The sequence below is a fragment of the Culicoides brevitarsis genome, chromosome 1, assembly GCF_036172545.1.
Source record: "Culicoides brevitarsis isolate CSIRO-B50_1 chromosome 1, AGI_CSIRO_Cbre_v1, whole genome shotgun sequence".
Taxonomy (NCBI): domain Eukaryota; kingdom Metazoa; phylum Arthropoda; class Insecta; order Diptera; family Ceratopogonidae; genus Culicoides; species Culicoides brevitarsis.
The window spans coordinates 21,922,757-21,949,958 of record NC_087085.1 but is presented as its reverse complement, the minus strand read 5'-3'; the positions used below and the strand labels follow the sequence as shown (position 1 = coordinate 21,949,958).

The window sequence follows — 27,202 nt, the reverse complement described above, 5'->3', positions numbered from 1 at the left end:
TTGGAAGAAAGGAGGCTGTCAGAACATGTCAATAGTTTTGTACCAAACAGATTTTTAACAAGAACAATAGAGCTGATTAACATGAATATTACTCAAATTAGAGTCATAGTTGCTTTCTTAACCAGACATGCAAGATTGAATAAATTGATGAGTAGAATGGGTTATAGCAGAAGAAACATAAAATAATGTTGCTTTTAGGTAGCACGAATGGCATTATGGATCCTGAAGAATTTAGAGACTTCTCACTGAAAGAAATCTTTTCTTTCTTAAAGAGTTCCAGCACAGTTAAAGAAGGATATGGAAAGAAAGCAAGCCATCATCACTTAACGGCAGACACCATGTGTTAACCATGGTATGTGAGAGAACCCTGTGCAAAAAATACATATTCAATATGTAGATGTTTTCCGTTGGCCGTTCCACAGCAATGCGGTTGTTGAATCTCGTTAAATTGTTGATTCTCGGCTCAGGACGTATGCACAACACACCATCTGCCGAGTCTGCGTGCTTCCCCTCAGTCTTCGTGATTTTGCAGTATTCTGAGATCGGTACTATATTGCTACTCTCCGCATCTCGCCCTACTTTTTCCGCATACCGCCCGAGCACTTCGTGTGCCACCCGAGCACACACCCGATGCAAATACGAGCGAAATGTGTGCTCGGGTGCACTCGGCTCAAAAGTGACGTCATCTATGGACGGTCCCACAAATCTATGGACGGGCCCACCAAACGTCAAGCTCTCAAAAAGTAAACAATTTAAAATTCGAATTTAATTGGCAAATATTGCACAAAACCTTGCAGAAAAACGGCAGCAAGCTGGAATTAAATAGACGTTCAACGAAAATGGTGGCTACTCCAAAAGACAAGACTTTCATACCGCAATCCCGATCCGTATGTTTGTTTTGGGCAAATGGAGTCTCGAACACTTGTTAATTTTTTTTCATTCATTTCATTTCGCTTTAGAGAGCAGAAACTCGAAGTCGTGCCAAGGATGAGATCAAGCGGGTCATGCAGAATGTCGAAAAAGTTCGCAAGTGGGAGAAAAAATGGGTTCAAATTGGAGACACTACTATGAAAATTTACAAGGCACGTATGCAAAGCAAAATTTACAAATAATCAATAAATTAACTAGTGTAAAATTTCAGTGGGTTCCAATGGTTTCAAAGTCTGAGAAACGTCTCGCCATCTCAGAGAACAAGGAAAATGCACGAAAGCCCACGGGAATGGACTCGAATTCGAATTCCAACTTTGCAATGGGCACCGAAGACTCAAATACGTGTTTCTCGATGGTCAGTGATTCGCATGGCGAGTTCATGGGCTCAAATATGGCATTCTCAGAAGACTCCAATTCGCAAGGGAGCGAGATAAAATAGATGCTTTACCTCATTTTGTATTATTTTATGTTAGAAGTAAGTTTACATTATTTTAAGCAAGTGCAGACTGTAAGAATGACTTCTTTTTGAAAAGTAACGATTTATTTACATTACATCATTAGCTATTTAGTTTGAACAAATAATAAATATGAATTAAGGAAATGTAATTTAAAGGGTAAAGTCTTCGTCGCTGCTATTGTCGTTTTCCTTTTCATCATCGAAAATCTCTTCGTCGCTCATGTAAACTTTTTCAGTCGTTTTTTCTTTCGCGTCATCCGGCTGGATTACCTTTTCCGTGGCTACGGCACTCGAACGATGGTGAAATACGAAAGAAATGGCTCGCGTAATGTCCCAAGAACGTGCCAAAATCTCGTCGGGAATACCTTTGTTGTTGGAACAGTGAAACCATTGCGATAAATCCGATGTGCAATCACTGTCTTCCGGTGGTAGCTTTACTTGAATGTTTTTGATGCAGCGATTGCATTTGAATCTGAAATGATAAATCAATTAAAATTTTGCAAAACAAGAGAAAATAATGATTAGGTACATTGAATGTGTATCCGAAACAACATTGTCTTCCAACTTGAACAAATCTTTGAGATCATCCTTCGTAAAGTGCCGTTCTCCGTCCTCATTACTGTCGACCACGGTATTGGAAAGGGCTTTTTTGTGTGTTTGCCGTTGAAAAATCTTTTCTTCGATGGATCCGGTCTAAAACAAAATATAAATTAAAAGAAAAAGTTAAAAAAATCTGCCAAATGACCATCGAATCTTCGATTTCTTTGATATTTTTAGCACTTTGCCTCAAATTATCATAGTATTTCAAAACCATTAAAATTAAAATAACTCACAGCTAACATTCTGTAAATGTAACAGGGTTTCTTTTGACCATCGCGCCATACTCGAGCCATTGCTTGCTCATCATTTGCCGGATTCCAGTCTGGATCGAACATTACCAAACGATTGGCTCCAATCAGATTCAATCCACATCCGCCTGCCTTTGAACTAAGCATAAAAATAAATTCCTTCGATTCAGGTTTGTTGAAACTCTCGACAACTTTTGCACGTTTTTTGATTGTCATGGTGCCATCGAGCCGTACATAACTGTAACCACGCTTCCGCGAGAGCCTTTCAAAGAGATCCAACGTTTGCGTATAATTCGATACGAGAACTATTTTATCACTGGTGTTTGCTTTGATGGAGGCGAGCATCGTATCGAGTAACAGTAGTTTACCACTTAATTCCGGCAACAAATCTCGCATATTGTAATTCGGAGGCAAGAGGGGGAGAGCTCTTTCAAATCCTTCCGCCTTTTCTGTAATTTTGTCCATCACCAAATCTGGATGATTGCACAACTTTTTCAACGACGTGATATTCGACAATGCGGAAGATGTTGACTTTGTGGAGTCCGTTTTGTTCAAAATGCTCTTTTTGATGGCGTCCGATTCCAAAAATTGCTTGTAAATGTCTCGTTGAAGTGTCGATAAGTTTACGCAAATGACCATTTCAAATTTGATGGGTAAGTATTTGGTGAGAAGCGAGCTAGTACGGCGAATCATACATTTATCTACTAAAGCAGTCAATTCTTGAAGACGTTCATTGGCCTTTTCTCTTTCACTGTCCGTCGAATTGGCATCTTGTCCGCGTAAAATAGGATTTTCATATTTACGTTTGAATTCCTGCAAAAAAAAAACATATTTTTGTAGTTTGGATTTAGTAGAATAAAATTTCGATCTTACCTGAGTTGTTCCCAACATTCCAGGATTAACGAAATTCAATAAGCTAAAGTACTCGGTGAGATCGTTTTGTATCGGTGTTCCGGACAATAATACTCTACGCTTTGTCTGCAGACCCATAAGTGCTTGGTACGTTTGATTTTCGCAATTTTTCAGTCGATGCCCCTCGTCGCACAATACCATCCCAACTTCGCTTTCATTCAAAATATTCGAGTACATACGAAATGATTCGTAACTGATGATCAAAATTGGACTGCAAGATCTTCCCTGATTCGCCATAAATTGCTCAAGTGACTTTGTGGTCTGCTCCTTGGAATTTCCATCGATTGCTAAGCAATTTACACGCGCTCCCAACCATTTCCCAAACTCATTGTACCAATTCTTGACCAACGAACTGGGACACACAATGATAGCTTTGACGATTTCCGGGCGACAATTCGGACTTTGCCGGAGTAAGGTCCACACAAGCGTAATACATTGCAAAGTTTTTCCCAAGCCCATTTCGTCAGCCATGATACAACCTTGGAACTCTCCTTTGGCTCCAGTTACGCATTCATACATAAACTTGACGCCTTCCCGCTGATGCGGACGCAAAATATTCCCCAAGACTGGATCCACGACAACATGAACTTGAATTTTGCTCTGATCCAATTTGACCTTTTCATGTTCGCTAATTTCCGGTGGGGTCCACAAAACTAAAGCGTTACAGGCAAAGGGATCATGAAGTGCCCGACGAACTGTTGATCTTTTCATGCCCAAATGCCGGTTGGAGTGTTCCTTCACGTAGCCCGGGATGGGAACTTGGAATTCACGAGCGAGAATTTTTGCAATCATTGCTTCGTGCTCAGATGGCTTCATTTTCTGTGGTGGCTCGACAAATTTGTCGCGTTCAGTTTTTTCTCTGCATCGTCGTGCTTGACGTTCTTCCACCAAGAGGGGACTTTTGAATGCCTTTGGACCAGCGTCGGACCCCATTTGACTGGGGGCGAGACTGCGACGCTAAAATTGAACAAATTTTAATGAATATTTTCAGTTTTCACACAATTTTTAAGATATTTTACCATTTTGAGTAAATTTTGGTGCCTGGTTTTGTACTTTTTTACAAAATATCTGCGAAAAAATATTAAAAATTGAAGAAAAATTAATTTTGTTGAATCAAAACAAACTAACGAAAATTTAAGGTGCCCGCTAAATTAAAATCAAAAATTGAAATTTTTACTTGAGCGCATTTTTGGGATTTCTTATATATTTTTACTTGTTTAATTTTAAATATTGTATCAGTGAAATCTTTTTATTTTTTGAAATTTGTTGAAATTTTCATGAAAATTTAGGACTGTAAATTAGAAAAAATGCAAAAATAATAAATTTTAGTGAAGATTAAAAATATTTAAAAATGCGATTTTGTCTCTGTTGCATGAACTAACTAAAATCATTTGTTTACATTTTTTGACGAAAGTAAAAGTCAAATGCATGAAATCTTAATGAAAATTACGTGAAAATGTTGTTTAATTTAAGGTAATACATAAAAATTTTAATTTCTATTTAATTTTTTAATAAGTTTATTAATTTTGCAGGTCCTGTTTCTTCATCCTTCACCGCAATTTCTCAAAATGGAAAATCCCTGTTGGAACCGACACCGGTATTGCAATTTACAATCCAATATTGGGAGAAAATACTCCTTTAATACTGAAAAATAAGAATTTATCATTTTGGTACACTTGTGGTCCAACAGTTTATGATTCAGCTCACATTGGACATGCCAGTACTTACGTTCGAGTGGATATTTTGCAGCGAATTCTAAAGAAATACTTTCACGTTAACCTCATCAGTGCCATGAACATCACGGATATCGATGACAAAATTATTAAAAGGGCTCTCCAGGATCAAGTTTCGTTTCAAGACGTGGCGCGAAGGTACGAAAGTGAATTTTGGGATGATCTTAAGTTGCTGAATGTCACACCGCCCGATATCAAAGTTCGAGTTTCTGAAAGTATGGATTTGATAGTGGATTTTGTGAAGCAATTGTTGGCTCGAGAGGCAGCTTATGTCGCAAATGATGGTTCTGTGTATTTCAAAACAAAGGAATTTAGTCGATATGGAAAATTACAACGCATTTCCGACACCACAATCACCACCGAAGATGATCCAATGAAAAACCATGCTACAGATTTTGCACTTTGGAAGGCAGCAAAGCCAGGAGAGCCTTTTTGGGAGACTCCTTGGGGCACGGGGCGACCTGGATGGCACATAGAATGCTCTGCAATGGCTAGTTTTGTGTTTGGAAACTCAATAGACTTCCATGCTGGTGGCTTAGATTTGAAATTTCCGCATCACGAGAACGAAGAAGCTCAAAGTTGTTGTTTTCACAAGACCGATCAATGGGTCAACTATTGGATTCATACGGGACAACTACGATCCACGGGAGATCAAGCAAAAATGTCAAAATCTTTGAAAAATACAATTTCGGTGAGGGATTTGTTAAAAACCTGTACTTCAAATCAATTTCGAATGTTATGCTTGTTATCGCGATATCACTCTGCCATTGAATTTGGAGACGAAACGACAAAATCAGCCAAAGCAGTTCTGCATCGTATGACAACTTTTATTGCAGACTCTCGAGCTTATGTGAACGGAGAAAAGCCGTTAGTTAATTTCGATGTTGAAAATTTAATTCAGTTGCGGCAAGAAACTGAACAAAAAATTATCGAACTTTTCAAGGATGACTTCAATACGCCAAAAGCTATCGAGTGTTTGTTGAATCTTATATCAGAAACAAATAGAATAATCAATTCCAAGGACACTTTCGGTGATTCTACTGGCACTTCCAATATTGTTATCATTCAAGATATTCACAATTTTGTTGTTAATTTTCTGGAAAATTTGGGATTTCAATTGAAAAGCACAAAATCTGTCGCGGTTGAAAGAAATATTGAAGATAAGTTAATTCAGTCGTTGATTGATGTCAGGCAGGAAATAAGAGCAACCGCAATTAGAGATAAAAATAAAAGCTTATTTGTAATTTGTGATAAAATTAGACAACAATTGTTAGAAAATGGCATTGAAATCAAAGACCATGGGAAAAATACTTCTTGGAAATATGTTGAAGAATAAAATTTTTCAAATATAAACTTTTACTTTATTAATTAGCTCAGGGATCACGATTTTTTTTTCGCATTCTTTAACACATTTCATTTTTTTTTTAAAAAGTGATATAGCTCTAGTGATTTCTTCCGTCTGTCCGTAATTCCGATGTGTGATTAGATAAAAACTTATTACTTTTGAATATTTTTGCTTATGTACATCCTGTCATAAGATTTCAAATGTTGGCTTTGAAAAGAAAATAGTAAGCTTTTTCACTATTTGAATAAGAAAGTCTGACAAATATTTAGCTGAAAAACTTACCACTTACTCTTCATCTTTTTGAAGAACTTATCGATCATATTAATTCTTATTTTTTTATTTTGAGAATATGGGATTTTGGTCAATTAAAAATTAAAACGATTTTTTAATTTTGCCGACGTTTCGAGCAAATTTGATTGCTCATCATCAGGGCTCAGTAATTTATTTTCAAAATTAATTTATAATTTTTTTAAGTCATCGTTATTTCTTCTTCTTTGTTTTCTTTTTTCAAAATTCTACGAGCTCTATTGAGCTTTTCACAATTCCCTAAAAACTTTTGCCGATTGACAACGAACGATGTGTTTAGTGATGGCTCAGTCCGTACGTCGTTCCAATCTTTTTCACAACCAGCTTAATTAGGGTTAAGCACTGCCGTTTGAGAACAACGAAATGTCGAATGCTTTGAAGGTGTGGATGACCCACATTATGGATGACCACAAATTTTTTATTTTTAAATTAAAAAAAAAAATAAATGACAAAATTATTCTGATACTCTGCTGTACACTTTTTACGCACTGGCATGATGCATTATAGTAGTCCGGGAAATCCGGAGTCGCAGACTGAGTTTTCAGAGGCTTGATTGCTCTTGTTACTTAACTTTGGCGCTACGTAAGGCAATTAGTATTGGTCACGACCAGGGATAGTTGCGAAAATTTTCCGATGATGTTCACTGACTGAACTGAACTATGAATATTATTTTTATAAAAAATACTGACAAATAAAAATTGACTGTTTTATAAAAAAAAAAAAATTCTGATACTCTATAAAAAAAACCAAACAGATTAACGAAGCACAAATATACTTAGTTACACAATTTTCATGGATTTTCAGTTTTTTTTTTTATTTTAGACAGACAGACAAAACCTGCGTTCAATACCGATCTTTTTAACATCCCCAAAGAGGCAATGTATTTAAAGTGACAGCTGTTCAGAATCAAAACAATAACAACAGAGAATCGAAAAATTACAAGAAAAATTTTAAAAAGTGGATAAATCAATGTAAAATCATGACGGTCACAAATCGTCGTCGTATCACAACACTCTCGAACAATCGAATCACGCCGCAATTCAACAATATTCCCGACCAGGCCGAACAAATCGCCTCAGCAGACTATCCCAATGACGATTATTTTCCGTTCCCAAAGCACTTGCCATTTCCCCAAGTCCCGCACAATTCGGAGCTCTTCAATGAGTTTTATTTGTTCGTTTTCTCAATCATGTGTGCGGCATTGCAGTTTATTCATCTCTACCGAACAACCTTTTGGCTCGAACAAAGTTCCAGCACCACTGTCAACTTTTACTTGATCGATAAGTATTTGGTGTACTTCATTTTTGTCATCAGTTCCCGCAGATTGTTCTATTGCCTGCTGGAACGTGGATGCGATTTTATTTGTGCAAAGCGAAAAATCACCTTGGAACAGTCGACTCTCAATTACATTAAATATTCATATTTTACAGTTCTTGTATTTTTGTTGCTAGCATGCAGCTTTAAAATTTTCCAAAAATACAGTCTGCTTTACATCATTTGTTTATCGTATCCACTGATTTTGTACATTTTTATTTTTCGGCTGAAAATCGATCCGTTTTTGAAAATTAATTACGCTTCGGATAATCTCACAATAATGAATGATTTTCCAGTTCACAGTTGTTCAATGTAAGTACAAGAATCAAAAAATTAACGACACACTACTAATTATGTATTTTATTTGTAGAAACGCTCATACCATTCGGACTGAAATTGAGGCACTTAAGAATGACTTCAATAATCGTTTTAAGCAAGTGTAAGTTGAAAATTTCTTCAAAGAAGATGAAAAAAATTTTTTTTTTGTATTTCAAAACAGTGTTTTCACGTCCGTGTTGAACGCTTACTACGCTGGATTTATCCCCCTTTGTTTCGTTAATCGGCACCTGTACTTTGATAAATTATGGGCAACACAACATCTGACTTTCGCTTTTCTTGGAGCTTTTACAACATCACTGGCTTATTGCTTTCCCGTGAGATACAGTGATGTCTTGCATAGAGCTAGTTTGCATTTGGGTAAATATTTTAATTATTTTTGGGCTGATTTAAATTTTTTAAAAAAAAATTAATAAAAATTAATTTTTACAGGAGTCTGGAACAAAACATCGACGAGAAATCATCCGCCACCGATTCCATGGAATAAGTCTATAATATGGTCTTTTGGCTCATATGTGAAATTTTCTGGCGAAGTGTATCGATCAAATTCCTATTCAACATGTGCAACTCCCGCAAACAATAGTCATTATAGGTTTTATGTAAGTTCATCTTTTTTCATTGCTAACAAGTAATTTTAGTGAATTATAATTTTTTTTAGACAATTTTTAAAAATCCATCAAATATTTACTCAATCATGGCCACGATACAGGCAATTATTGTCGTTATCCAACTCTTAATGCTGATAACGTGTTCGGAATGGCCCGTAGTTTTATCGCTCAGCTTTCTTATATTGTTTAATTTTTACACTTTATTCAAACTTTTACGAGACTTTTTAGTTGCAAAAAGTATTTATTCAGCGGAAACAGCAGTCAATGAAAAATTGAGGAATGGAAACACGTGAATTTTCTAATTATTTTTATTGTTAAATATTTTTAAAAAATAAAGATCTTCTCTTTTTATATATAAAAAAAATGAATTACAATTCTAATGAACGTGATTTATTTCATTTTACTTATTTTAACTTTTATGATACATTTAAATATCTCGTTCTCTTTAATGAGCCCCTAAATTTATTTCTTTACTTATTCAGTACGATTTGTTTGATATTGCCTAGAAAATGTTCGAGAAATTCAATTCCTTTCAAATTGCAAGTCGCAGCGAATTCTCTAAAGTCTGGGACATCCGGTTCGGTTCTAATGTCCTGTAGTTGAAAATTGTTTGGATCAGCTAGATTCATGAAAACTCGAATAATTTGAAATCCATCATCGATAACGGAGACTTTTGCAACCAATTTTGAGCTGAAAAAAAATTGTCAATTTTTGAATTAAGTTTAAATTTAAATAATTTTCTTACTTTTCTATGTAGACATTGGCTTTGTTGTCAGTGAGGATAGAAAACAATCGTGCAACGTTAGCATGAATTTGTGAGATTGTTTCATCCATTTTCGCTAGGAATTCAAATAAACTATTTGAATTTTGGCACATAAATAGCAATGACGTTTCAATTGGTACTATTTTTGTAAAGGTATCGAATAAAACAGCAGAAAAAGGTGATGATGGAGCTGTAAAAAAATAAAGTTGCTAATTGTTTATATGAATTTTGTTAAAATTTAAAAAACTTACGATGTAAAATATTCTTAATGAACTTCACAGATTGATACACAAACATTTCTTTTGATTTTAATGAATTTGGTTCGATCTCAAAATGCAGAAGAACTGACTTCAATTTGTTATTTCTCAGCTGGAATTTTCCAATTGGTGCATGCAATGATCTAGTAACTTTCCACGGTAAGTTTTCACTAAAAAAATGAATAAAATATTATTAAAATAAAAAAAAAATTGAAAAAAATATTTTACCTTTCCAACTTATTTTTGATCAAAAATTCAAAAGGTTTGTCAGAAGGGAATGGAGCAGGAATCCGGTCATCAGTCGATAAAAGTTCTTCTTCAAACTCTTTAAGTTGTTCATTCAAACTGAAAAAAAACGTGATAACGAGATAAGCTTGCTGATTTTAGGAATTTTGAAATCAAGAAAGTCTAAAATTCAAATTTGATTTAAAATTTTTAAACTTTTCTTACCTTTCTTTTAAGTTTTTCATTAAAAATACGAACGGTGGAATTTCCGGATATTGCTTAATTTTGTTATCAGTCGATTGATAAGCCTGAAGAAAGTCTTTCTCCATTTGATCAATCGATTTATTTTTGTGTTGGACTTGAGGAAATCGTGTCCAATCAATCAATGGAGCGGCTGAAGACGTTGCAGAATTGAAAGCAGATTGATTAACTCGTGACTCTGACATGCATTTACAATTTTTACAATATAACGGTGATTGCTTTAATACCCTTTGACGTATTTGTTCAACTACTTCGTTCCCGAGGCTCATGCGAACGGAGACATTTGGACTGATTCCGGCGATTTTCGACACGGAAAATGAGTTTTCCTGCATCGAGGTGTCCGAACAAACGCATGAATCGATGAGCACGGGATTTATTGACACTTGTGGCGACACAACTTTTTCTAGCGTGATGTTTGCATATGAGCACGGTTGATAGACAGATGCGTTGTTGCTCTTGATTGGCTCTGTTAAGGTAGAACTTAAGGTGAGATTTATATCAGATTCTTTGTCCAAAAGTTCGTTATCCTGAATGGTGAGGTCTTTGAAGCGTCTTGTCGATAATTCTGCCATTTGAATGTTGCTGTAACGAATACTGTTCATTGGATTTGCCACTGTTTGTCGCCTCAATGAATCTGGTTGATCAAATTTTTCTTCGTTGACATCAATTTTGGGCTCTTCCATGGCACTTTTTTCCGCAACAAGTGTTTCTTCCATGTCATCCGAGTCACAAATGTCTTCTTTTGGACGAGATTTCTCAATTTCGATACTCTTATCAAACGTAATCTTTCGATCAGTGCCTTGCGTGAGTTTTGGTTCCAATTTCATTCTAGCTGGTACTGGTATTTTGCTTGGAGTACGTCCGGATTTTTGTGTGGAGCCTTTTGTTAAATTCATGTCTTGCTGAATTCGAGCTCCATGATGTGTCGAATGTGCATTTGGAGCTAGAGACAAATTACCTAGAGTTAAATCTGCATCAGAATAGGGAACACTGTCTCGATGGAAGGGAGATTCTCTTCGTTCCTTCTTTCGCGGGATGTTGCTAGGTGGTGTCACATTCAAAGACGAAAGATTCATACTTAAATTTTCCACTGTTGTTACTCGTCTGTTCCGTTTTAGTGCGTTTTTCGATAATTCTTGGGTTTTTTCGGGTTTCTCGTCTTCGTGCAATGTATCATCAATTTCTTTGGGAGCATAAATTGTTCCTCTGCTCAGTCGGGGTGGGATATTAGTGAGAGCTGCAGCTTGTAGAACTAAATTTTGCGTTGTTTCCATATCGGATTCCGTCATGCTAATTGTTTCTGTGCTTGTTGGACGTTTATTTGAGAACAGATTCTTTTTAGAATTTTCTTCATCGGTCAACGTTTCATTGATGTCTTCAGTTGAATAGATTGTTGGTCTTAAATTTTTGCTTTGTTTTCTTTCTTGACCTTCATTTTTGGGTTCAATCATCATGTTTTCATCAATTAACGTTTCATTGATCTCTTGAGCAGCATAAATCGTTCCTCTAGCTGACTTTGATGGGTGACCATTTACAACATTCGATGAATTTATATCGGATTCGTTCATGGAAATTGGTGCAATATTGGTTTGTCGTCTGATTTTTTGACCTTTTTCAACTGTTTTTGCTTCCAAGGTTTCATTCATGTCCTGTGCAGCATAAATGGTGCCTCTAATTTTAGAAGACTTGTTGGTTTTTGGTTCAAGAATCATTTGGTCCTCCAATGAATCGTTTATTGGTACGGGAACTAATATTGTTTGATGTCTATTCGTCTTGTTCGATTCAATTTTCATTGATTCATCCACGAAATGTTCAGTTTTTCTAAGATTACTTTGGACATTTGATTGTTTTTGTTGACCAGCCATTGTTTCGTTCATGTCTTCTGCATTGTATGTCGTTTTTCTACAAATTTTAGGCACCTTTTGAATGTTGCTGGGTATTTGATTCAACTGCCATTTGACCATCATATTGCGTTTTTCTACGGAAATCATCTTTTAATGTCTGTTCATTATCCATCAAGGTCTCATTAATGTCTTGTGCAGCGTAAATCGTCCCTCTGGAAGGCTGTTTGGTCGATGCGAGAGGAACTTGTTCGATATCAGACTCATTTAAAGGCACAGGACCAACAGTTGTTTGACGATGATTATTTTTTGGACGTGAAATTTTAGAATCCTGATGATCCATGGTCTCATTCATATTTTCTACCGCATAAATTGTTCCTCTAGCTTTAGTATTTGAAGCATTCTGAGTGTTTATTTTCGGTTCCACGGTCATGAACTCATCTATTGAGTCACACATTGGTACAGTTGCTATCGTAGTTTGGCGACGATCCTTCATTTTCCCCTGATAAGGTAAATTTTCTTTATCAGTTAACGTTTCGTTCATATTTTCGGTGGCATAAATTGTTTGACGGCCCATTTTAGACTCTTTTTCCATGTTAAAACTTGGCTCTACGACTGTTTTTTCCTTCACTAAAGACATTTTCGGAATTTCATCAACTAAAGTTTCATTCATTTCTTGAGGAGCGAAGGTTGTAACTCTTGAAGGTTGCGAAAATCGTGTCGTTGATATAGCAGCAGGAGAAAAAACCATGTTATCGGTTTCAATATCGGACTCATTCAATGGCACCGGACCAACAGTGGTTTGTCTTTTGTTATTTGGTGCCTTGAAGAGGTGCGGCTGTTGAGTGGACATTGTCTCGTTCATGTCTTGAGTTGCATAAATCGTTCCTCGTTGCTTTGTAAATTGTGATGTTGATGTGGCAGCAGAAGAAATGGGCTCTGTTTCAATATCGGACTCATTTAACGGCACAGGACCTACATTTGTTTGTCGTTGGCTTTTTTGTTCTTTCATTTGAGGCATCGTTTCATTCATATCATCCGCTAAATAAATCGTTCCTCTGACATGGGTTGATTTAACTTTTATATCGGGTTCAACGAGCAGTTGCTCCTCTAGTGATGCATTCATTGGAACAGCTGCTAATGTGGTTTGTCGTCTATTTTTGTTTGAAGCTGCTTCTATCGCCATCGAGTCATTTTCAAAGTACTTCGTTTTTCGTTGTTGAATTGAAATTTTCTGACTTTCCTGTTGTGTTGTCAGAGTTTCACTCATATTTTCCGTCGTGTAAATTGTAGCTCTGCAATTTTTGGCTTTCAATGTTTCATCTCTGGTGTCTTCTAAAATCATTTGATCACTTTCAAAGTGTTGAGTTTTCCTGATTGTGGCGGTTTTTGTTTCAACTAACGTTTCTTGCATTTCTTGTGCGACATAAAAAGATTCTTTTGCGGGTTGAAAAGGCAATCTCGTTGAACGAACTTTCTTTAATCCAGCAATTTTTTGAAGTTCTTCCGGGTGAATCATGTTTTCGTCGTTTATTTGTTCGTTTTTGAAAACGATGGTTTCTCTTGTTTTTGATTCTTTTTCTGTGACCATTTGATCGTTGTGAAAAACAATCGTTTTACGGGCATCTGGAACCTCATTCGTCAGTGTTACATCCATATCACAGGAAAATGTACTCTTTTTGTCTCTCTTTGCTGGCACAGTTGGTGTTACATTCACTCCTGACAAATCCATTTCTTGCAATTCTATTTTTGTTTGCGTTCGATTTCGTTTTTTGGTGTGTTCGGTACCATTTTCACTGGAACTGGGTGCAATAGTGTGACTAAGTTCAATATTTTCTTTATCAAAAACGATAGTTTGTCGATTTACAATCGATGGTTTTTTCTCGAAACTAATTTCTAGTTCTGGTTTGGTGTCGTTTGTCTCCAGAAACTCGCCACTTAATGACATTTCATCATTAAAAACAGTTTTTCTGGCAGCTGCAGCAGGATTTCCTTGAATATCTTCGAGTTCCATCGAGTCATCTAGAATTTTATCCACTGATTCTGACTTTTTGGTGACTTTTCCCGGACTTTTGTAGACCAAATTATTCAATGCCATTGTTGAGTCAAATTGGAGCGTTGCTGATAGCGTTGCGGACATGCTTACGTTCATTGAGCCCATCAACGACAAATCACTGACAATGATATTTTCCTTATTTGGTCCCGACAAAATCGGCGGTGGTGGTTTCATCGTGTGATTGGGAGCGGCAGTCGATTCGTTTGTTACGATGGCAGATGAGCTGCAATGTTCTGCGGATTTTTCATACGAATTATTCCAAATTGTGATACAATTATCACCACTAGCGAATTCCCTACGAAAAAAAAAAATAGAATTTTCAAATATTTTGAGTATTTCAAAACGCATTTTTCTTACTTGACTTTCGATTTTCCACAAAACGAAATTCTTTTTGACGTTCTTTTCGTGGCTACTGTGACTCCAGCATCATCGACTACTGGGCTGTTGCTCTCATTGCTACTGATTGACGGACGTTTTAGGATCTGCAAAGGAATTTAATTTATATTTTCACTTTTTCGATTGCGTCAAAATGAACATACCGAAGATCTTTTCTTGTTTCGTTTCATTTTTGTTGATTAAAATGAATGAAATACACAAGAAATAAACAAAAATATCAGTCCTTCTATGCGTTTGTTGTGTTTTGCACAATTTGTCAGTTACAAATTCCGCTTTCAAAGAGTAGGGGTGTCAAGTATTTGGTGAGTTTGAGTACTCGGTATTTACATCACTACTATTAAATACCAACTTGAGCGCATTTTCAATTTTTGAAAAGTGAAATTTATATTTTCCAGTGGAAATTTGTGGAAAATCAAGAAAATTTTTATGAAAATTGGAAAAATTTTATGAATTTCAGATTCATAAAATGATAAAATTTTTATGAGAGTACCGTTGAAGTAAACATTAAAGTAAAAATTGAGAGAACATTCGGAAAAACTTGGAAAAAATCGGGAAAAATCGGAAAATTCTTGGGAAATTTGGAAAACTTGAAATATTTCAAAGCCTTAAAATCATTGTGGAAGTCTAGTAATCAACGTTAAAAGTTAAAAAATTTGTAAAACTCGTGAAATTCTTGGATAACTTCGGAAAATTAAAGAAAATTAGTGAAAAATCTCGTTTTTTTAAATGAAAAAATAATTATTTTAGAAAGCTTGTTAAATTATTTTCAAATAACAATTGTTGAGAAAAACAAAGTCAATATAAATTAATATTTAGTCTTAAATTTGAGCAATTTAGGGAAAACAGCTTCAGTCCAAAATGAATTTGCGTCGTCTATGAGCTCCTTAACGTAATCCTCGTCATATTCAATCCAGACTTTAGTTACTTTCTTGTTGCGTTCGAAATTCAAATCAGCAACACCGAGCAAAGCCTTCTTGCGCTGCGTAATGTGCATTTGCAATTGAATTTGTCCATAGTACTTGGGATTCAGAGTCTCAACAGTCAAATATTCCGCATGAGTTTTTGGCGTTGCGGGACACTTGATTTCCACAACAAAATTTTCGGCAATACCGTCAGGACTTGCCGCCAAATGAGGTAAATTTGCATCCAAAAATATCCCACATTGTCTTAATTTCTCCGAAGCGAGTTCTTTCTTGAGTACGGCAAAAACTCTGTCTTCCAAATCGGTTCCGCGTTGCATGGCAAAAGACCAGCCCGACTTTTTCCCCATGATTGAATCCACTAACGATCCATTTTTCGTTTTGCAACGACTAGCTTGGTGGATGCGAGAGGCTGTAATGCGTCCTAAGCGCATTTGATGCCAAATTGGAGTATCTGCTTGCTGAATAGTTGCTTCCTCGACAATGCTCATCAACGTAGAATTCATGTATTTGCGACAATGATCCATAAATGTCTGTGGATCGTCTCCGTCAAAGTACCTAATTAGAGATTTCATGTCCAAAATGTCCGGTGATGAGAGCTGCTCTAATGAAGGTTCGTAGAGAATGAGTTCAGTCTTGATTTCAGTCTTTGGAGTTTTGAGATTTTTCTTCTTAATAACGGCAGTTTTGTCGTCCACATTAATATTCGGCTTAATATTTTCGAGTTCATCAGTTAAACGACGACGTTTTGATGCTCTGGTCTCCATTTTTTACGATATTCAATTTAAATTTAATAAGAAATCAAGTTTTTTGTTGATTTTCACTTTGGCGGTAAATAATATTGTTTTGAAATACTCGGTGTTTATGGTATTTATAACACATTCCGTAAAAAAATTCGGAAGCTCTTTCAGTCCGTCTGTCTGTTTATCGATGGATTCAATTTAAATTTTTAATTTTCTCTTTATTTTTTTCTCATAATCATTTTTTTTGTTATAATAATTGCTAAAATAATAGTTAAGTTTAATTTTAACTGCCGTCCGAGGTAGATCTAGCCACTTCGTTTTGCGTAAAAGCCAAAATACGACTCAAACTAAGATTTGAATAATGTTTTTTAACAATAATATTAATAAAATTGTATAAAATATTTATATGGAATAATACTAAATTAAAATGGAAGTGCACTGTTAAACTTAAAATCCGAAATCAAAGTGTTAATTAATTTGTTCTCAACTGATAGTCTCCGTTTTGTGTTATATAGCGCACCCATGGCAGAGCTTGATAGCCACTTTTTTCGATAATTTTAAGATAGCGAACCTAAAAAATTTTAATTTATAAATTTTTTGTGTTTCAGAAAAAAATTAAAAAAAACTTACCTGAATGCCCGACGTCGTAAAATAGGGAATTTCAAATTTCACTTGGATTGGGGGTTTTCCCTCCGTGTCTTCCGACATCACTGAAGGCAGTCCAAAATGCGCCCGCATAAGATACTCCTTGCCACCGGGGAAACTCTTGATACTCCATGTGATGGCGTTCTGCTCCGGCGCATATTTAACGCTGCCAATGGTGGTTTTGAACTTTGGCGAGTCCGCATCCATCGGCACAGGAATAATAATTTCCACGTTATTCGCCGTCGATCTCCGTTTAAATTGGGATTTCGCCTTAATCATGTACTCGACGCGACTATGCGCGAAACGCTCGATCACGGACTCAATCCAAATGAGGGGTTTAACGTGGGTGTTTAGCCGGTAGGACATGAGCTCGAACTCACCGTCGGGCGGAATGAATGAAATTGTCCGGTCGTTCTCGAAGCGTGACAATCGGACGCATTGATGGAATTTGACGTCTTCCAGCTCGACAGACTTGGATTTGCCACGTCCGGTACTCTCGAAGAGCACTTTATCGTTGAGACCTAGTCGTAATTCAGGCATGCCCGAGAGATAAACGCGCATTTTAATTGCACCCACAATCTCGGATCGCAAGACATTCCCGTTGGCGTTCGCCAGTAAGTTGACACTTTCGATGACATCGAGAAAAACTTCGTTCTTTCTGTATTTGATGCCCTCGGAGCGCCACGAAACGGCATTTGTGACAGCCAGAGGGATTCTTGGCTGTATCTCCAATTTGTGTCCTTCCTGCGTAATGTATTCTTGCAGGATTTTGCTGTCTGTCGTTTGGGGATACCCAAAATCCAGCAGTTCGTCGAGCAATTCGTAGATGCACACGAAATTATCGCGAATACTTTCCTCTTCCATCTCCTTGAAGTACTCCGTAAAGACTGTCACCACCTTGTGAAGGAACACGAAAACCATTGCAATGTTTGCATTTTTCTTCGTAATCGACACGATATACAGGTTATTTGTTTTTACGTAAGCAAAGGAGACGGAATCCAGCTGGATGATGGGCGTTTGCAAGCCTTCTTCCTCCTTCTCCATCACCAGCGGCATAAATTTGTCGATGAGGCTCATATCGATGTCGCCGCGGTAATTCCTGCTAACGAGCACCTGCGGAAAAACGCAATGAATTAGTAATTAGGACACGTATTGAAGGGAAATTGCTGCACCTGTTTTTTCTACAAGTGCTCTGCGAGCGTCTCTTACCTTTCCCTTGATGTCCAGAATGAAGATGGCGGACGACGACATTTTCGCAGTGAAATTAAACGCTTTTCAACTAAAATACTTGACAAATTTCCCTATTTTTCTCGAATCCAATTTCATTCGCCCAATGTTTTCATACCGAAATGTCACTTGCGACATCTGACAGTCTCTTGTCAACGTCAGTGATTTCTCGATCTTTTGTTTTTTTTCAGTCTGTGCGGAAGATTTTCGCATTTTTCGGTCATTTACGAGGAATTTCAACGAAATTTCGGGTTTGCGAGAGACCTAATCTATGGCTGATGACAACAAGACTGTTGTTACAAGTGAATTCAAGAAAATCAAGCTGAAACAGTGAATGACCACAAACCGCATTGCACATTTTTTCTACTAATTGAGAAACGCAGTGATTACGTGAATACGGTATTTGGGACAATCTAAGCTGAAAAAAAAACAGAATTTTGTGAATAAGAATGGCGAAATTTCACGAAAGTCGCACCACTTTCAACTATTCATGGGAACAAGTTGCACAAGCGTTCTGGCGAAAGTATCCAAATCCCTACAGGTAAAAAAAAATAATTGAATTATTCGAATTAAAATTAATGACCTTTAATCCGCAAAACTAGTTCGCACGTTCTCAGCGAAGACACACTTTGTCGCGAAGTGACCAGAGACGGAAAATTGCATTCCAAGCGATTGCTGACAAAAACAAATCGTGTGCCCAAGTGGGGCGAGCGATTCTTCAAGGCCAAATTCGTGTGTATCGTAGAGGAATCGATTGTGGATCCAAAGGAAAAAACTATCGTCACGTACACACGAAATATCGGTTTTAACAAAATTATGGTAAGCCGGTGTTAAATATTTTTACGTGCGTCACTGCAATTCATTCATATCTTTTGCTGAAGTTCATTGTCGTTCGATAATGTGATTAAAAATACATTTTTATTTTTAAATTTTTGCTTAGAATGTGGTCGAGAAAGTGACATACAGGATGTCCAATGAATCATCGGCAAAGACTGAAGCAGTGCGATGTGCCTGGATTGACTCGCAAGTTTATGGTTTTTCAACTGCATTAAAGGCTTTTGGTTTGGATAGATTTAAAAAGAATTGTGCAAAGACGGTAAGAGTTTTTTTCAATTTTTTTTTTAACTCGTATGAAATAATTAATTTTTTAGGTGCTCGGTTTTAATCATGTGCTTCACCATATGTTTCCTGGTGTCCTCATTTCACAACGAGACATTGGAAGTCCGGCAGATAAAATAAAGGAGGCAGCAAAAACGGCCGCGGAACAAATTTATCAAGTATATTCAGTAAAAAATTAGTTCAACTAGTCAAGATCTCACAGAAAAAAAAAACAAACAGGTTCAATTTCCTCGAGAACTTTAGCCATTAACATTTTAATTTAAAAAAAAAAACAGTAAATCTAATCGTTGATTTAAAAAGTACAAAGCAGAAGTGGCAGGCCAATTCAGGCTTTGACACTGCTGAAAATATATTTTATCTAAAAACTACCCAAAAGTTCAAAGAGTCCGTATTATAAAAAAATACTTGCATAGAACTTACAATTAACTAGGGCCACTTCAAATTAAACTCAAAAAAAAAAAAAGAGTTTTTTAAAAATTTAATTGGGAGATATTAACAAAATATTCAATTAGGAAAAACATTTAAATAAAAAACCAGATTAATTTTTTTTAATCAAGATTATCAATATTTTTTAGAAAATTTTAAAAAATAATCCATTGAACTTAATTTTATGATTTTTTTTATGTGGAAACAAATTTAATGGTTTTGAAATATTATGACGATTTTTAATATTAACTTTAGAAAAATTAGTAAAAGATGTTCAAAACACTGACTTTACTCGTTTTCGAAATAATATTTTAGTTTTGAGTTTCATTTGGAGCGGCTTAATTTAGATAAAAAAATATCTTTTTGACTAACGGGCTCGACTAAAGGTTGGAAATACCTTTTCCATTCCCCAAAAGAATGACCAGTATGGTAATCGTTTAATGTAACAAGCTAATTAAACATACTACTTATGTTAAACAGCAATTCCATGAAAAATTTCGCGTAGGAAAAATAAATAAAAAAAATAAATTTAAATTTTTTCTGGTTTTATTTGCTTTTTATTTAAATTTTAAACTACACATTATCAGTTGTGGCTTATTCTACGACAATTTCAGCTCCCACCTTGGAAAGAGCTTCCTTCAGTTTGTCAGCCTCTTCTTTTGGAACATCTTCTTTCACGATGGTCGGGGCACTTTCGACGAATTTCTTCGCTTGTACCAAATTCATGCCCTCCAGGAGGTTTTTCACTTCCTTGATTAGTGCGACCTTTTGTTTTTCATCAAACTTCATGAGTTTCACCTTGAATGCAGTTTGGACCTTTTTGACGGCAACCTCTTCTTCTTCCTCATCGGCTTTTGGTGCAGCACCACCCATTGGCATCGCTCCAAAGGCAGGCATCATGGGGGCATCCGGCAAATTTAGCTTTTTCTTCAACAAACTGCTCAGCTCGGACACCTCCAGCAAGTTCAGTGTGGCAATTTCGTCGACAATTTTACTCAATTTTGGGTTAAATGGTTTTTCCGCACCTTCCGGTGGTGGAACTTCTAGTTTTTGTGTGGTGGCCGTCGCTGTGGCAGCACTTCTCAGACGTGCACTTGTGGAAAGGTGACGCCATTGTGTAAGGGAACGAGCGAATCCACTGCGAATAGCTAACATTTTCGGGTTTATTATGTAAAAAATGAAAAATCTTAGCAAAAATGAAAAATCTGAAGTCAATACAGTTAATGAAAATTGCACTTGCTAATTCAGCCGTGACATGTGGTGTGCCCGAGTTTGTTTTTGGCGAAAGACTGCTACTGTGTTTGTTCAAAGCAAAATATAAATAAATAAATAAGACGAAATTCGAGATTTATTTGGGAAAAAGATCAATTAAAAGATGCACTAACAGACGAGTGACGGTCGAATTTGAGTGGAAAAGCATTAGATATGTTTTGAGCGTTCCATACATTCGTTAAATCTCAAATAATTGGTTTTCTTTTCGTCACGGTAATTAAAAGATTAAAGCAGAAGAATGTTGCACAAAGAAAAAGAGATGGTTTTTTATGGTTTTTACGTATTAGGGTAAGATTTTCATTTTTTCTGCGATTTCACGAGTGCCAATTCACTAATTTACCTTTGATTGCAGGCTTATTTTTGTTTCTTGCCAAGCCGTTCTCCAGACAAGTGAAGATCTGGAGTCTGGATACGTAGGAGGATGGTGGCTTTCACTCGGCATCAAGTCTCCTTTTGTCGAATTCACCACGGAATTCGAGACCTTGTCGAACGACACGACATATTTCAATTTTACGCAACACATGAACGTAATTCAGAGTAAGCAGATGCAAACGGTCACGAGTCCCACGACAACTCCTTCCACTACGACAATGGCTGCCAAAACGACAATTCCCGCAGTCCCGAAACGCTTGACTCTCAACATTGGAGGCCAAACAGCGGATTTTCTCGCTTTATTTGGGCACCATCCATCTTTGTCGATTACGCCACCCACGCACTTCACTACCGAAATTCCAGACAAGACAATTCGTATTGTGGAGACGCAAGAACGTGCCGAGGCGTTGCAAAGTGAGCCGAAAAAATACATTATTCCGCTGGCTCTCAAGACCACATCCACAGAGAAAGAGAAGAAATCGACCGTTTTTCAAGATACATCGTTGCACATTGATGACTTGAAGAATCACATCTTGATGTTGCAAAATTTCGCTCAAGCCGACAAGACATTCCAAAGTAAATTTGTCGTTTTTCCGCATTTGAGCAATGAAACAACCACTAGCACCACGACGGAAGCTCCCACGACGCCACCCAGAACAACAAGTGCTAAAAAGGTCAGAATTAATTCGAGAAATTTGGTTCGTATTTCGACGACAGCAGCTCCGCCGCAAGTTTTTCTCCAAAATGACCAGAGTTCTGCCGATGATCCAGAAGTTGAAAGTGACGAGGAGAAACGTAAACTCGAGAAAAGACGTCGTCGCAAGGAACGAAAGAACTTGAAAAGAACTCAAAGTCCGAATATGGGTCCGTCTTCGCGTGCCAATCACAGCAGAAAATCCATCAACAAAGCCATTCGGAATGAGAGAGACGAAACAAAGGCGAATTTCAAACGCAGCAAGGTTTCTCGTAATAGACGAGCATCCAGTAAACTTCGTAAAAAATCGATTTTGAATACGATTGACGTGATCGAGAAACAATTCGAGACTTCCTCACTCGATCCGAAACTTTGCTACATCCCAGACGTACTTTCTTATGGGCAGCAAAAATTGTGTGGTACTAATATTAATGTGATGCCCGTTGTATCTCGCGCTGCCCGGAGCGCCCTCCAGAATTGCAAGATGCAGTTCAAAAATCGTCGTTGGGACTGCCAAACAATCGACGATCCCACAGTATTCGGACCAATTATTTCCATTGGTTCCTCGGAAATGGCTTACGTTCATGCACTGAGCTCCGCCTCTTTGATGAGTTTTGTGGCGCGTGCATGTCGCGACGGAGCCTTCAACACTTGCGGTTGCTCCAAATCGAAACGTCCAAAAACGCTCAAAGATCAGTGGGTCTGGGGCGGTTGCGGTGACGACTTTGAATTTGCGTACAAATTTACGCAACGTTTTGTCGATTCGCGCGAAAAAGAGCTGCGACGACTGACACGAGCTATTGTTTCGGCTCCCCCAAAAGAAATACCCAAAATACTAGAGCAAGAGCTAAATTTGACGGATGAAAGTGCGGCAACGTCCACATCTCCGCCCGCCATTTTGTCGTCGCACGAGGACAAACATGGCAAACACAAAGGCCGCAAAGGCTACACTAAATTTAATACGCAACTCGAGGCACGTAGCTTGATGAATTTGCACAACAATGAGGCAGGTCGTCGTGCCGTCGTAAAGAAGTCTAGAATTAATTGCAAGTGCCACGGCGTATCGGGCTCGTGCAGTGTCATAACGTGCTGGCAACAACTGACGTCCATCAAGGATATCGCCGAATATCTCAAGGAAAAGTATGATTCGGCCACGCAGGTGCGTATGAATCAGCGCAAAAAGTTGCAGGTACGCGATTATCGTCGCACCATCCCGAATGCCGAGGATCTCGTTTACATTGAAAACAGTCCGGACTGGTGTCGTCCCAAGAATAACTGGTGGAAGGGTACTCAAGGACGCGTTTGTAATCGCAACTCAAAGGGTCCCGATAGCTGCTTTGGAAACAACATTTGTTGCGGTCGAGGTTTTAACACGCGCAAAGTCGTGGTTCGCGAAAAGTGCAACTGCAAATTCCACTGGTGTTGTACGGTCAAATGTCGTACTTGCGTAAAGGTATGCCTTGAATTCCCATCTAAAAAGAAAAATTATTAAATTTTGTTTTATTTTTATTCCACAGACAATAGAAGAATACACATGTAAGTAAATTCTAAGTTTTAAAATATTTAAATAATTAAATAACAAGAAAATCTAACAATATTATAAAGAAAAAAAAAGAAATACTAGAGGTAGTGAGAAGCAAAAATGCTCAAAGTTTATAGACAGATGACAGGAAATCTCAAAAAAAGAACAATAATTTACTTGAAACAATAATGACAATTAAAATATACTCTTAAAAACATTTCCCAGTAAAGTAAAGATAGACAGTAGGTTTATGGATGAAGATAGAAATTATGCCTAAAGCAGAAAGTTTAAATTTTTTAGAAAAGTATGAAAGTGGCAATCTCATACATACTTTATATACATTACATATATTTACTCAAATAGTATTAATCGTCCAACAATCGTCTTCTAAAAAAAACAATAATTTTGAAACATTTTTAATCATGTAAGAAAGTTTTACTAATTAATGTGAATTTTACGTCAGTGTTATTTTTACCTTTACCTCCATATTTACTAATTATTAAGGGTATTCCAAAAGCTATTTTTGTTTTTGCGTTACATTTCGAAAAATAAATCATAGGGATACAGAGATTTTAATTATTCAATTCAATAATTGATTTTTTACAAAATTTATTAAATTAATTTGAGTTAATTTTTTTATAAACATTTTTGATTAATTTTGAAAAATGTCAATCAAATGAAAAATATATTTATTAAAAATTTACATTTAACTTTTTTCTTCAATATTCTTTTAAAATAGCTGAAAACGTTAATATTTCAAAACAACTAAATTAAATTAAAAGGATAAAAAAATTTCAAAGTATTTCAAAATTTCTAAAACTTTTGTGTTACTGATTATCATTTTTATTCAAAAATGTTCACGCAAAACAAGATAAGTTTTTGGAAAATTCTTATGATCATACATATTTTAACTGTGGTTTCAAAAAATTAAGTAACATTTGCTCAATCAAAAAAAAAAATACAAATAATAATTAATTGAAAACTTGTGCAAGCGAAAAAAAATTATAATGCTCAAAAAATGCTCATACATTCCATTTTTATATACATTTTTATTTTTTTATTTAAGAAACACACGGATATTAAATATTTTCTGTCATATTCATTCCAAAAAAGTCCTTTCATGCTATTCATATTATTAGAAGATAACAAAAAATTGAAAATAAAATTAACTGCGGAAAAAGGATGACATTAAATCGATACAGAGATAAGTGGAGACATGAATTCTTTCGTTTTTTTTCTCTCTCTGTTGAAAAGTATAGGAAAACTTTTAATGAAAATAACATCAAATTATGACATATGTATACGGTTTGTCGACTTTTGATAAAAAGAAAACAAAGTAGACAAGCGTGTGCACAAAACATTCCCCAAGGAAAATGTAGATGTTATCAATGGACATTTGGGTGCAACAAAAACTAGGTGATGTTTTACAAAGTACAAAGTTATTTGTCAAAATAGGACATCCTAAGAAAAAAAAAACTTTTCTTTTATTACATTGGAAAAGGTCCTTTATTTAATTTATATCTACCATTATACGTACACATCATACACGACGGATCAGCCACTCCAACAATTTATTGTCGGGGTAAGTTTTCAACATTTTTTTTTTAAACGTGACTTTGCCAGCTTCGAAACTTGTAGAGATGCGCTTAAAGAGACAAAAAAAAGCACAAAAGAAACTTGTTAAGTTTCATAGCAATTATTCATATAGTCCACATATAACGTTATCTCGTCAAACTTTTAAGATGTTTTATTGCTTTTTGGGATTTCCTTCCAAATTTTAATGAAATATTTTCATATGAGTAAGTTGACTAAAAAAAAACAAACAAATAAAATAACATAATGTGAAATAATTTTTCCGCGATAAAACTTTTCTCTTTTAAAACATTTAAGTTTAATTTCTGAAGATACCTCGTCATTCGTATTGCGTCTCTCGTCTCAAGACGAAGCATGTTGGCAAGGACATGAATTTTCCGTTTATTTCCCAGATGTGATATAAAACAATAAAGAATACAAAAAATTGAGTTATGTTTAAATGCGTACATACCTATGCTAGACATCGGTATCGTGTTCACAGTTTTAAAAATGAAAAGTTAATGTTTTTGTTAGCTTATTTTCTTTTCCACAGTCACATAAAAAATATTACGTTTGTTAAATGTTATCGCAATATATTTAGTCAAGTAGCTTCATGTGGTCTGTCTTTCAATAAGACCTACGAACGTTGTCACATAACGTAGCTTTTTATTTTAAATTTCTATATTTTCTCAAAAAGAACAGAAAAAAAAATTTAGTCCGAGATACGAAAAAGTTTCAACATTTAACAACATGGAGAAATGAGAGAAAAAATACATTATCGTTGTAACGGCAAACTTTTCCCTTTAAATTTAATGATGAGTGTCGTTGCTGGTTTCAGTATTTTTTTTTTGCTTCAGTATTTTAGATATGGTTCCTACATCCAAATGTCCAATTTATGCATTTTTGTCGACAACTTGACTTTTGAGTAATATATACAAACAAGTTATTGAATCCCAAGTGGGTATTTTTGTGCTCAAACTTTTCATTTCGCAGTCACAACAGCGGAGGGATGAACGAAATTTCGCCATTTCGCAATTATTTTATTTTCATATTCAATTTATATCTTAAAACTTATCTAATATCGCTGCCATTAGATAATAACTGATGAAAGGACTTTTAAAAGAAAGACAGATTTCTAGAATTACTGTAATAAAACTTGCATTTTTTCAGTTTTTTTTTTCTAAATTACGATTCAATATTAACCCACCAGTATTATTTATATTATTTTTTTTTTATTAAAATTTGCTTTTCAACAAAAAGAAGAATCAAAAGACTTGAATTTATCTTGCCATATTTATTTAAAAACAAAAAAAATCCAGATCTGATTATGTTGGAGTGTTAGATTGAATATCGAAGAAGCGCCCGCCACCGTATTGATAGTCTCCAATAAAACAGTATTTCATTACTCATATTATTATTTATGGCGGATCGTTATGTGGGTTATAGCTGGTCGTTAGACGGTATATTAGATGAAAAAAAAATATATATTTGCCATAAACTTTAAATGCCAATCGTTCGTTAAATAGAAGTCATTTATTTGTGCTAGCACATGTTCAGTTCATGTGTAGCGGAGTTTTAATTATGTATCCGGGGAAAAAAGCTTTTGAATTAATTTTGATTAGGATAATTGGATTTGTTTTCTAATTTTTGTCGTACCTTCCGTTTTCCTTTCTATCTCTCGTTTTTTTTTTCGGGGTAAATGTAATGTAATTATCATTAATTAATTAGAGGAAAATCGCTGCGACATGCTTTGATTTTTTTCATGGAACATTTCTAAGTTGAAATAAAAAAGCTTTAAATGGGTGGGCTTGTCTGTCCTTTGATTTTCAAATTAAAACATGTATTAGCTATAACCCTTTTGAAATCCGCTTTGGTTTGGAAAAATAAAAACTGTTAATTTGGAAATTTTTAATAATAAAGTTTATCCGCGGTATTAAATTTTTGGCTGATATCCAGTTTGAACGCTCCAACAGATTAATTTTATTCAGATTAGTACAAACATATGAAATACTCATAATCTAGTTTTCTGCATATTAGGTCTTATATATTTTATATATATTTTTTTATTAGTTATAATGGAGGAGGAAATTCCTTTGAGACTT

The 27,202-nt window shown here is 35.7% G+C and overlaps 11 protein-coding genes across 11 annotated transcripts in view; 5 read left to right on the top strand and 6 right to left on the bottom strand.

Moving 5' to 3' along the window:
• The window catches only part of LOC134838053 (calmodulin), an 87,313-nt gene that overhangs the window by 11,147 nt on the left and 48,964 nt on the right, over positions 1-27,202 (bottom strand). The gene's annotated exons all lie outside the window — the stretch shown is intronic.
• Positions 715-1,539, top strand: LOC134827884 (B-cell CLL/lymphoma 7 protein family member B). Its single transcript, XM_063840747.1, has 3 exons — positions 715-887; positions 960-1,082; positions 1,142-1,539. The coding sequence occupies exons 1-3, from the start codon at positions 840-842 to the stop codon at positions 1,367-1,369; spliced, it is 399 nt and encodes a 132-aa protein (XP_063696817.1). The 5' UTR covers positions 715-839; the 3' UTR covers positions 1,370-1,539.
• LOC134827882 (DNA repair and recombination protein RAD54-like) lies at positions 1,496-4,240 on the bottom strand. The gene is made up of 5 exons (XM_063840745.1): positions 4,167-4,240; positions 3,109-4,104; positions 2,221-3,048; positions 1,917-2,080; positions 1,496-1,859 (listed from the first exon to the last, which is right to left on the bottom strand). Exons 1-5 carry the CDS (start codon positions 4,167-4,169, stop codon positions 1,538-1,540), a joined length of 2,313 nt encoding a protein of 770 aa, XP_063696815.1. The 5' UTR covers positions 4,170-4,240; the 3' UTR covers positions 1,496-1,537.
• LOC134837449 (probable cysteine--tRNA ligase, mitochondrial) lies at positions 4,555-6,216 on the top strand. The gene is made up of 3 exons (XM_063852824.1): positions 4,555-4,620; positions 4,680-4,744; positions 4,838-6,216. Exons 1-3 carry the CDS (start codon positions 4,604-4,606, stop codon positions 6,214-6,216), a joined length of 1,461 nt encoding a protein of 486 aa, XP_063708894.1. The 5' UTR covers positions 4,555-4,603.
• LOC134827883 (transmembrane protein 39A) lies at positions 7,442-9,127 on the top strand. Its single transcript, XM_063840746.1, has 5 exons — positions 7,442-8,157; positions 8,216-8,284; positions 8,345-8,541; positions 8,614-8,780; positions 8,840-9,127. The coding sequence occupies exons 1-5, from the start codon at positions 7,511-7,513 to the stop codon at positions 9,080-9,082; spliced, it is 1,323 nt and encodes a 440-aa protein (XP_063696816.1). The 5' UTR covers positions 7,442-7,510; the 3' UTR covers positions 9,083-9,127.
• Positions 9,136-12,399, bottom strand: LOC134827881 (uncharacterized). Its single transcript, XM_063840744.1, has 5 exons — positions 10,260-12,399; positions 10,038-10,154; positions 9,804-9,979; positions 9,535-9,742; positions 9,136-9,479 (listed from the first exon to the last, which is right to left on the bottom strand). The coding sequence occupies exons 1-5, from the start codon at positions 12,284-12,286 to the stop codon at positions 9,260-9,262; spliced, it is 2,748 nt and encodes a 915-aa protein (XP_063696814.1). The 5' UTR covers positions 12,287-12,399; the 3' UTR covers positions 9,136-9,259.
• LOC134827403 (uncharacterized) lies at positions 15,312-16,363 on the bottom strand. Its single transcript, XM_063840024.1, has one exon. It carries the CDS (start codon positions 16,273-16,275, stop codon positions 15,394-15,396), a length of 882 nt encoding a protein of 293 aa, XP_063696094.1. The 5' UTR covers positions 16,276-16,363; the 3' UTR covers positions 15,312-15,393.
• On the bottom strand, positions 16,467-18,150 carry LOC134827404 (AP-1 complex subunit mu-1). The gene is made up of 3 exons (XM_063840025.1): positions 18,106-18,150; positions 16,882-18,009; positions 16,467-16,822 (listed from the first exon to the last, which is right to left on the bottom strand). The coding sequence occupies exons 1-3, from the start codon at positions 18,145-18,147 to the stop codon at positions 16,724-16,726; spliced, it is 1,269 nt and encodes a 422-aa protein (XP_063696095.1). The 5' UTR covers positions 18,148-18,150; the 3' UTR covers positions 16,467-16,723.
• On the top strand, positions 18,269-19,610 carry LOC134827405 (protein preli-like). Its single transcript, XM_063840026.1, has 4 exons — positions 18,269-18,664; positions 18,726-18,942; positions 19,064-19,219; positions 19,275-19,610. Exons 1-4 carry the CDS (start codon positions 18,573-18,575, stop codon positions 19,419-19,421), a joined length of 612 nt encoding a protein of 203 aa, XP_063696096.1. The 5' UTR covers positions 18,269-18,572; the 3' UTR covers positions 19,422-19,610.
• Positions 20,193-20,918, bottom strand: LOC134827406 (uncharacterized). Its single transcript, XM_063840027.1, has one exon. The coding sequence runs from the start codon at positions 20,821-20,823 to the stop codon at positions 20,263-20,265; it is 561 nt and encodes a 186-aa protein (XP_063696097.1). The 5' UTR covers positions 20,824-20,918; the 3' UTR covers positions 20,193-20,262.
• LOC134838173 (protein Wnt-5) lies at positions 21,014-23,889 on the top strand. Its single transcript, XM_063853646.1, has 3 exons — positions 21,014-21,228; positions 21,293-23,459; positions 23,524-23,889. Exons 1-3 carry the CDS (start codon positions 21,179-21,181, stop codon positions 23,548-23,550), a joined length of 2,244 nt encoding a protein of 747 aa, XP_063709716.1. The 5' UTR covers positions 21,014-21,178; the 3' UTR covers positions 23,551-23,889.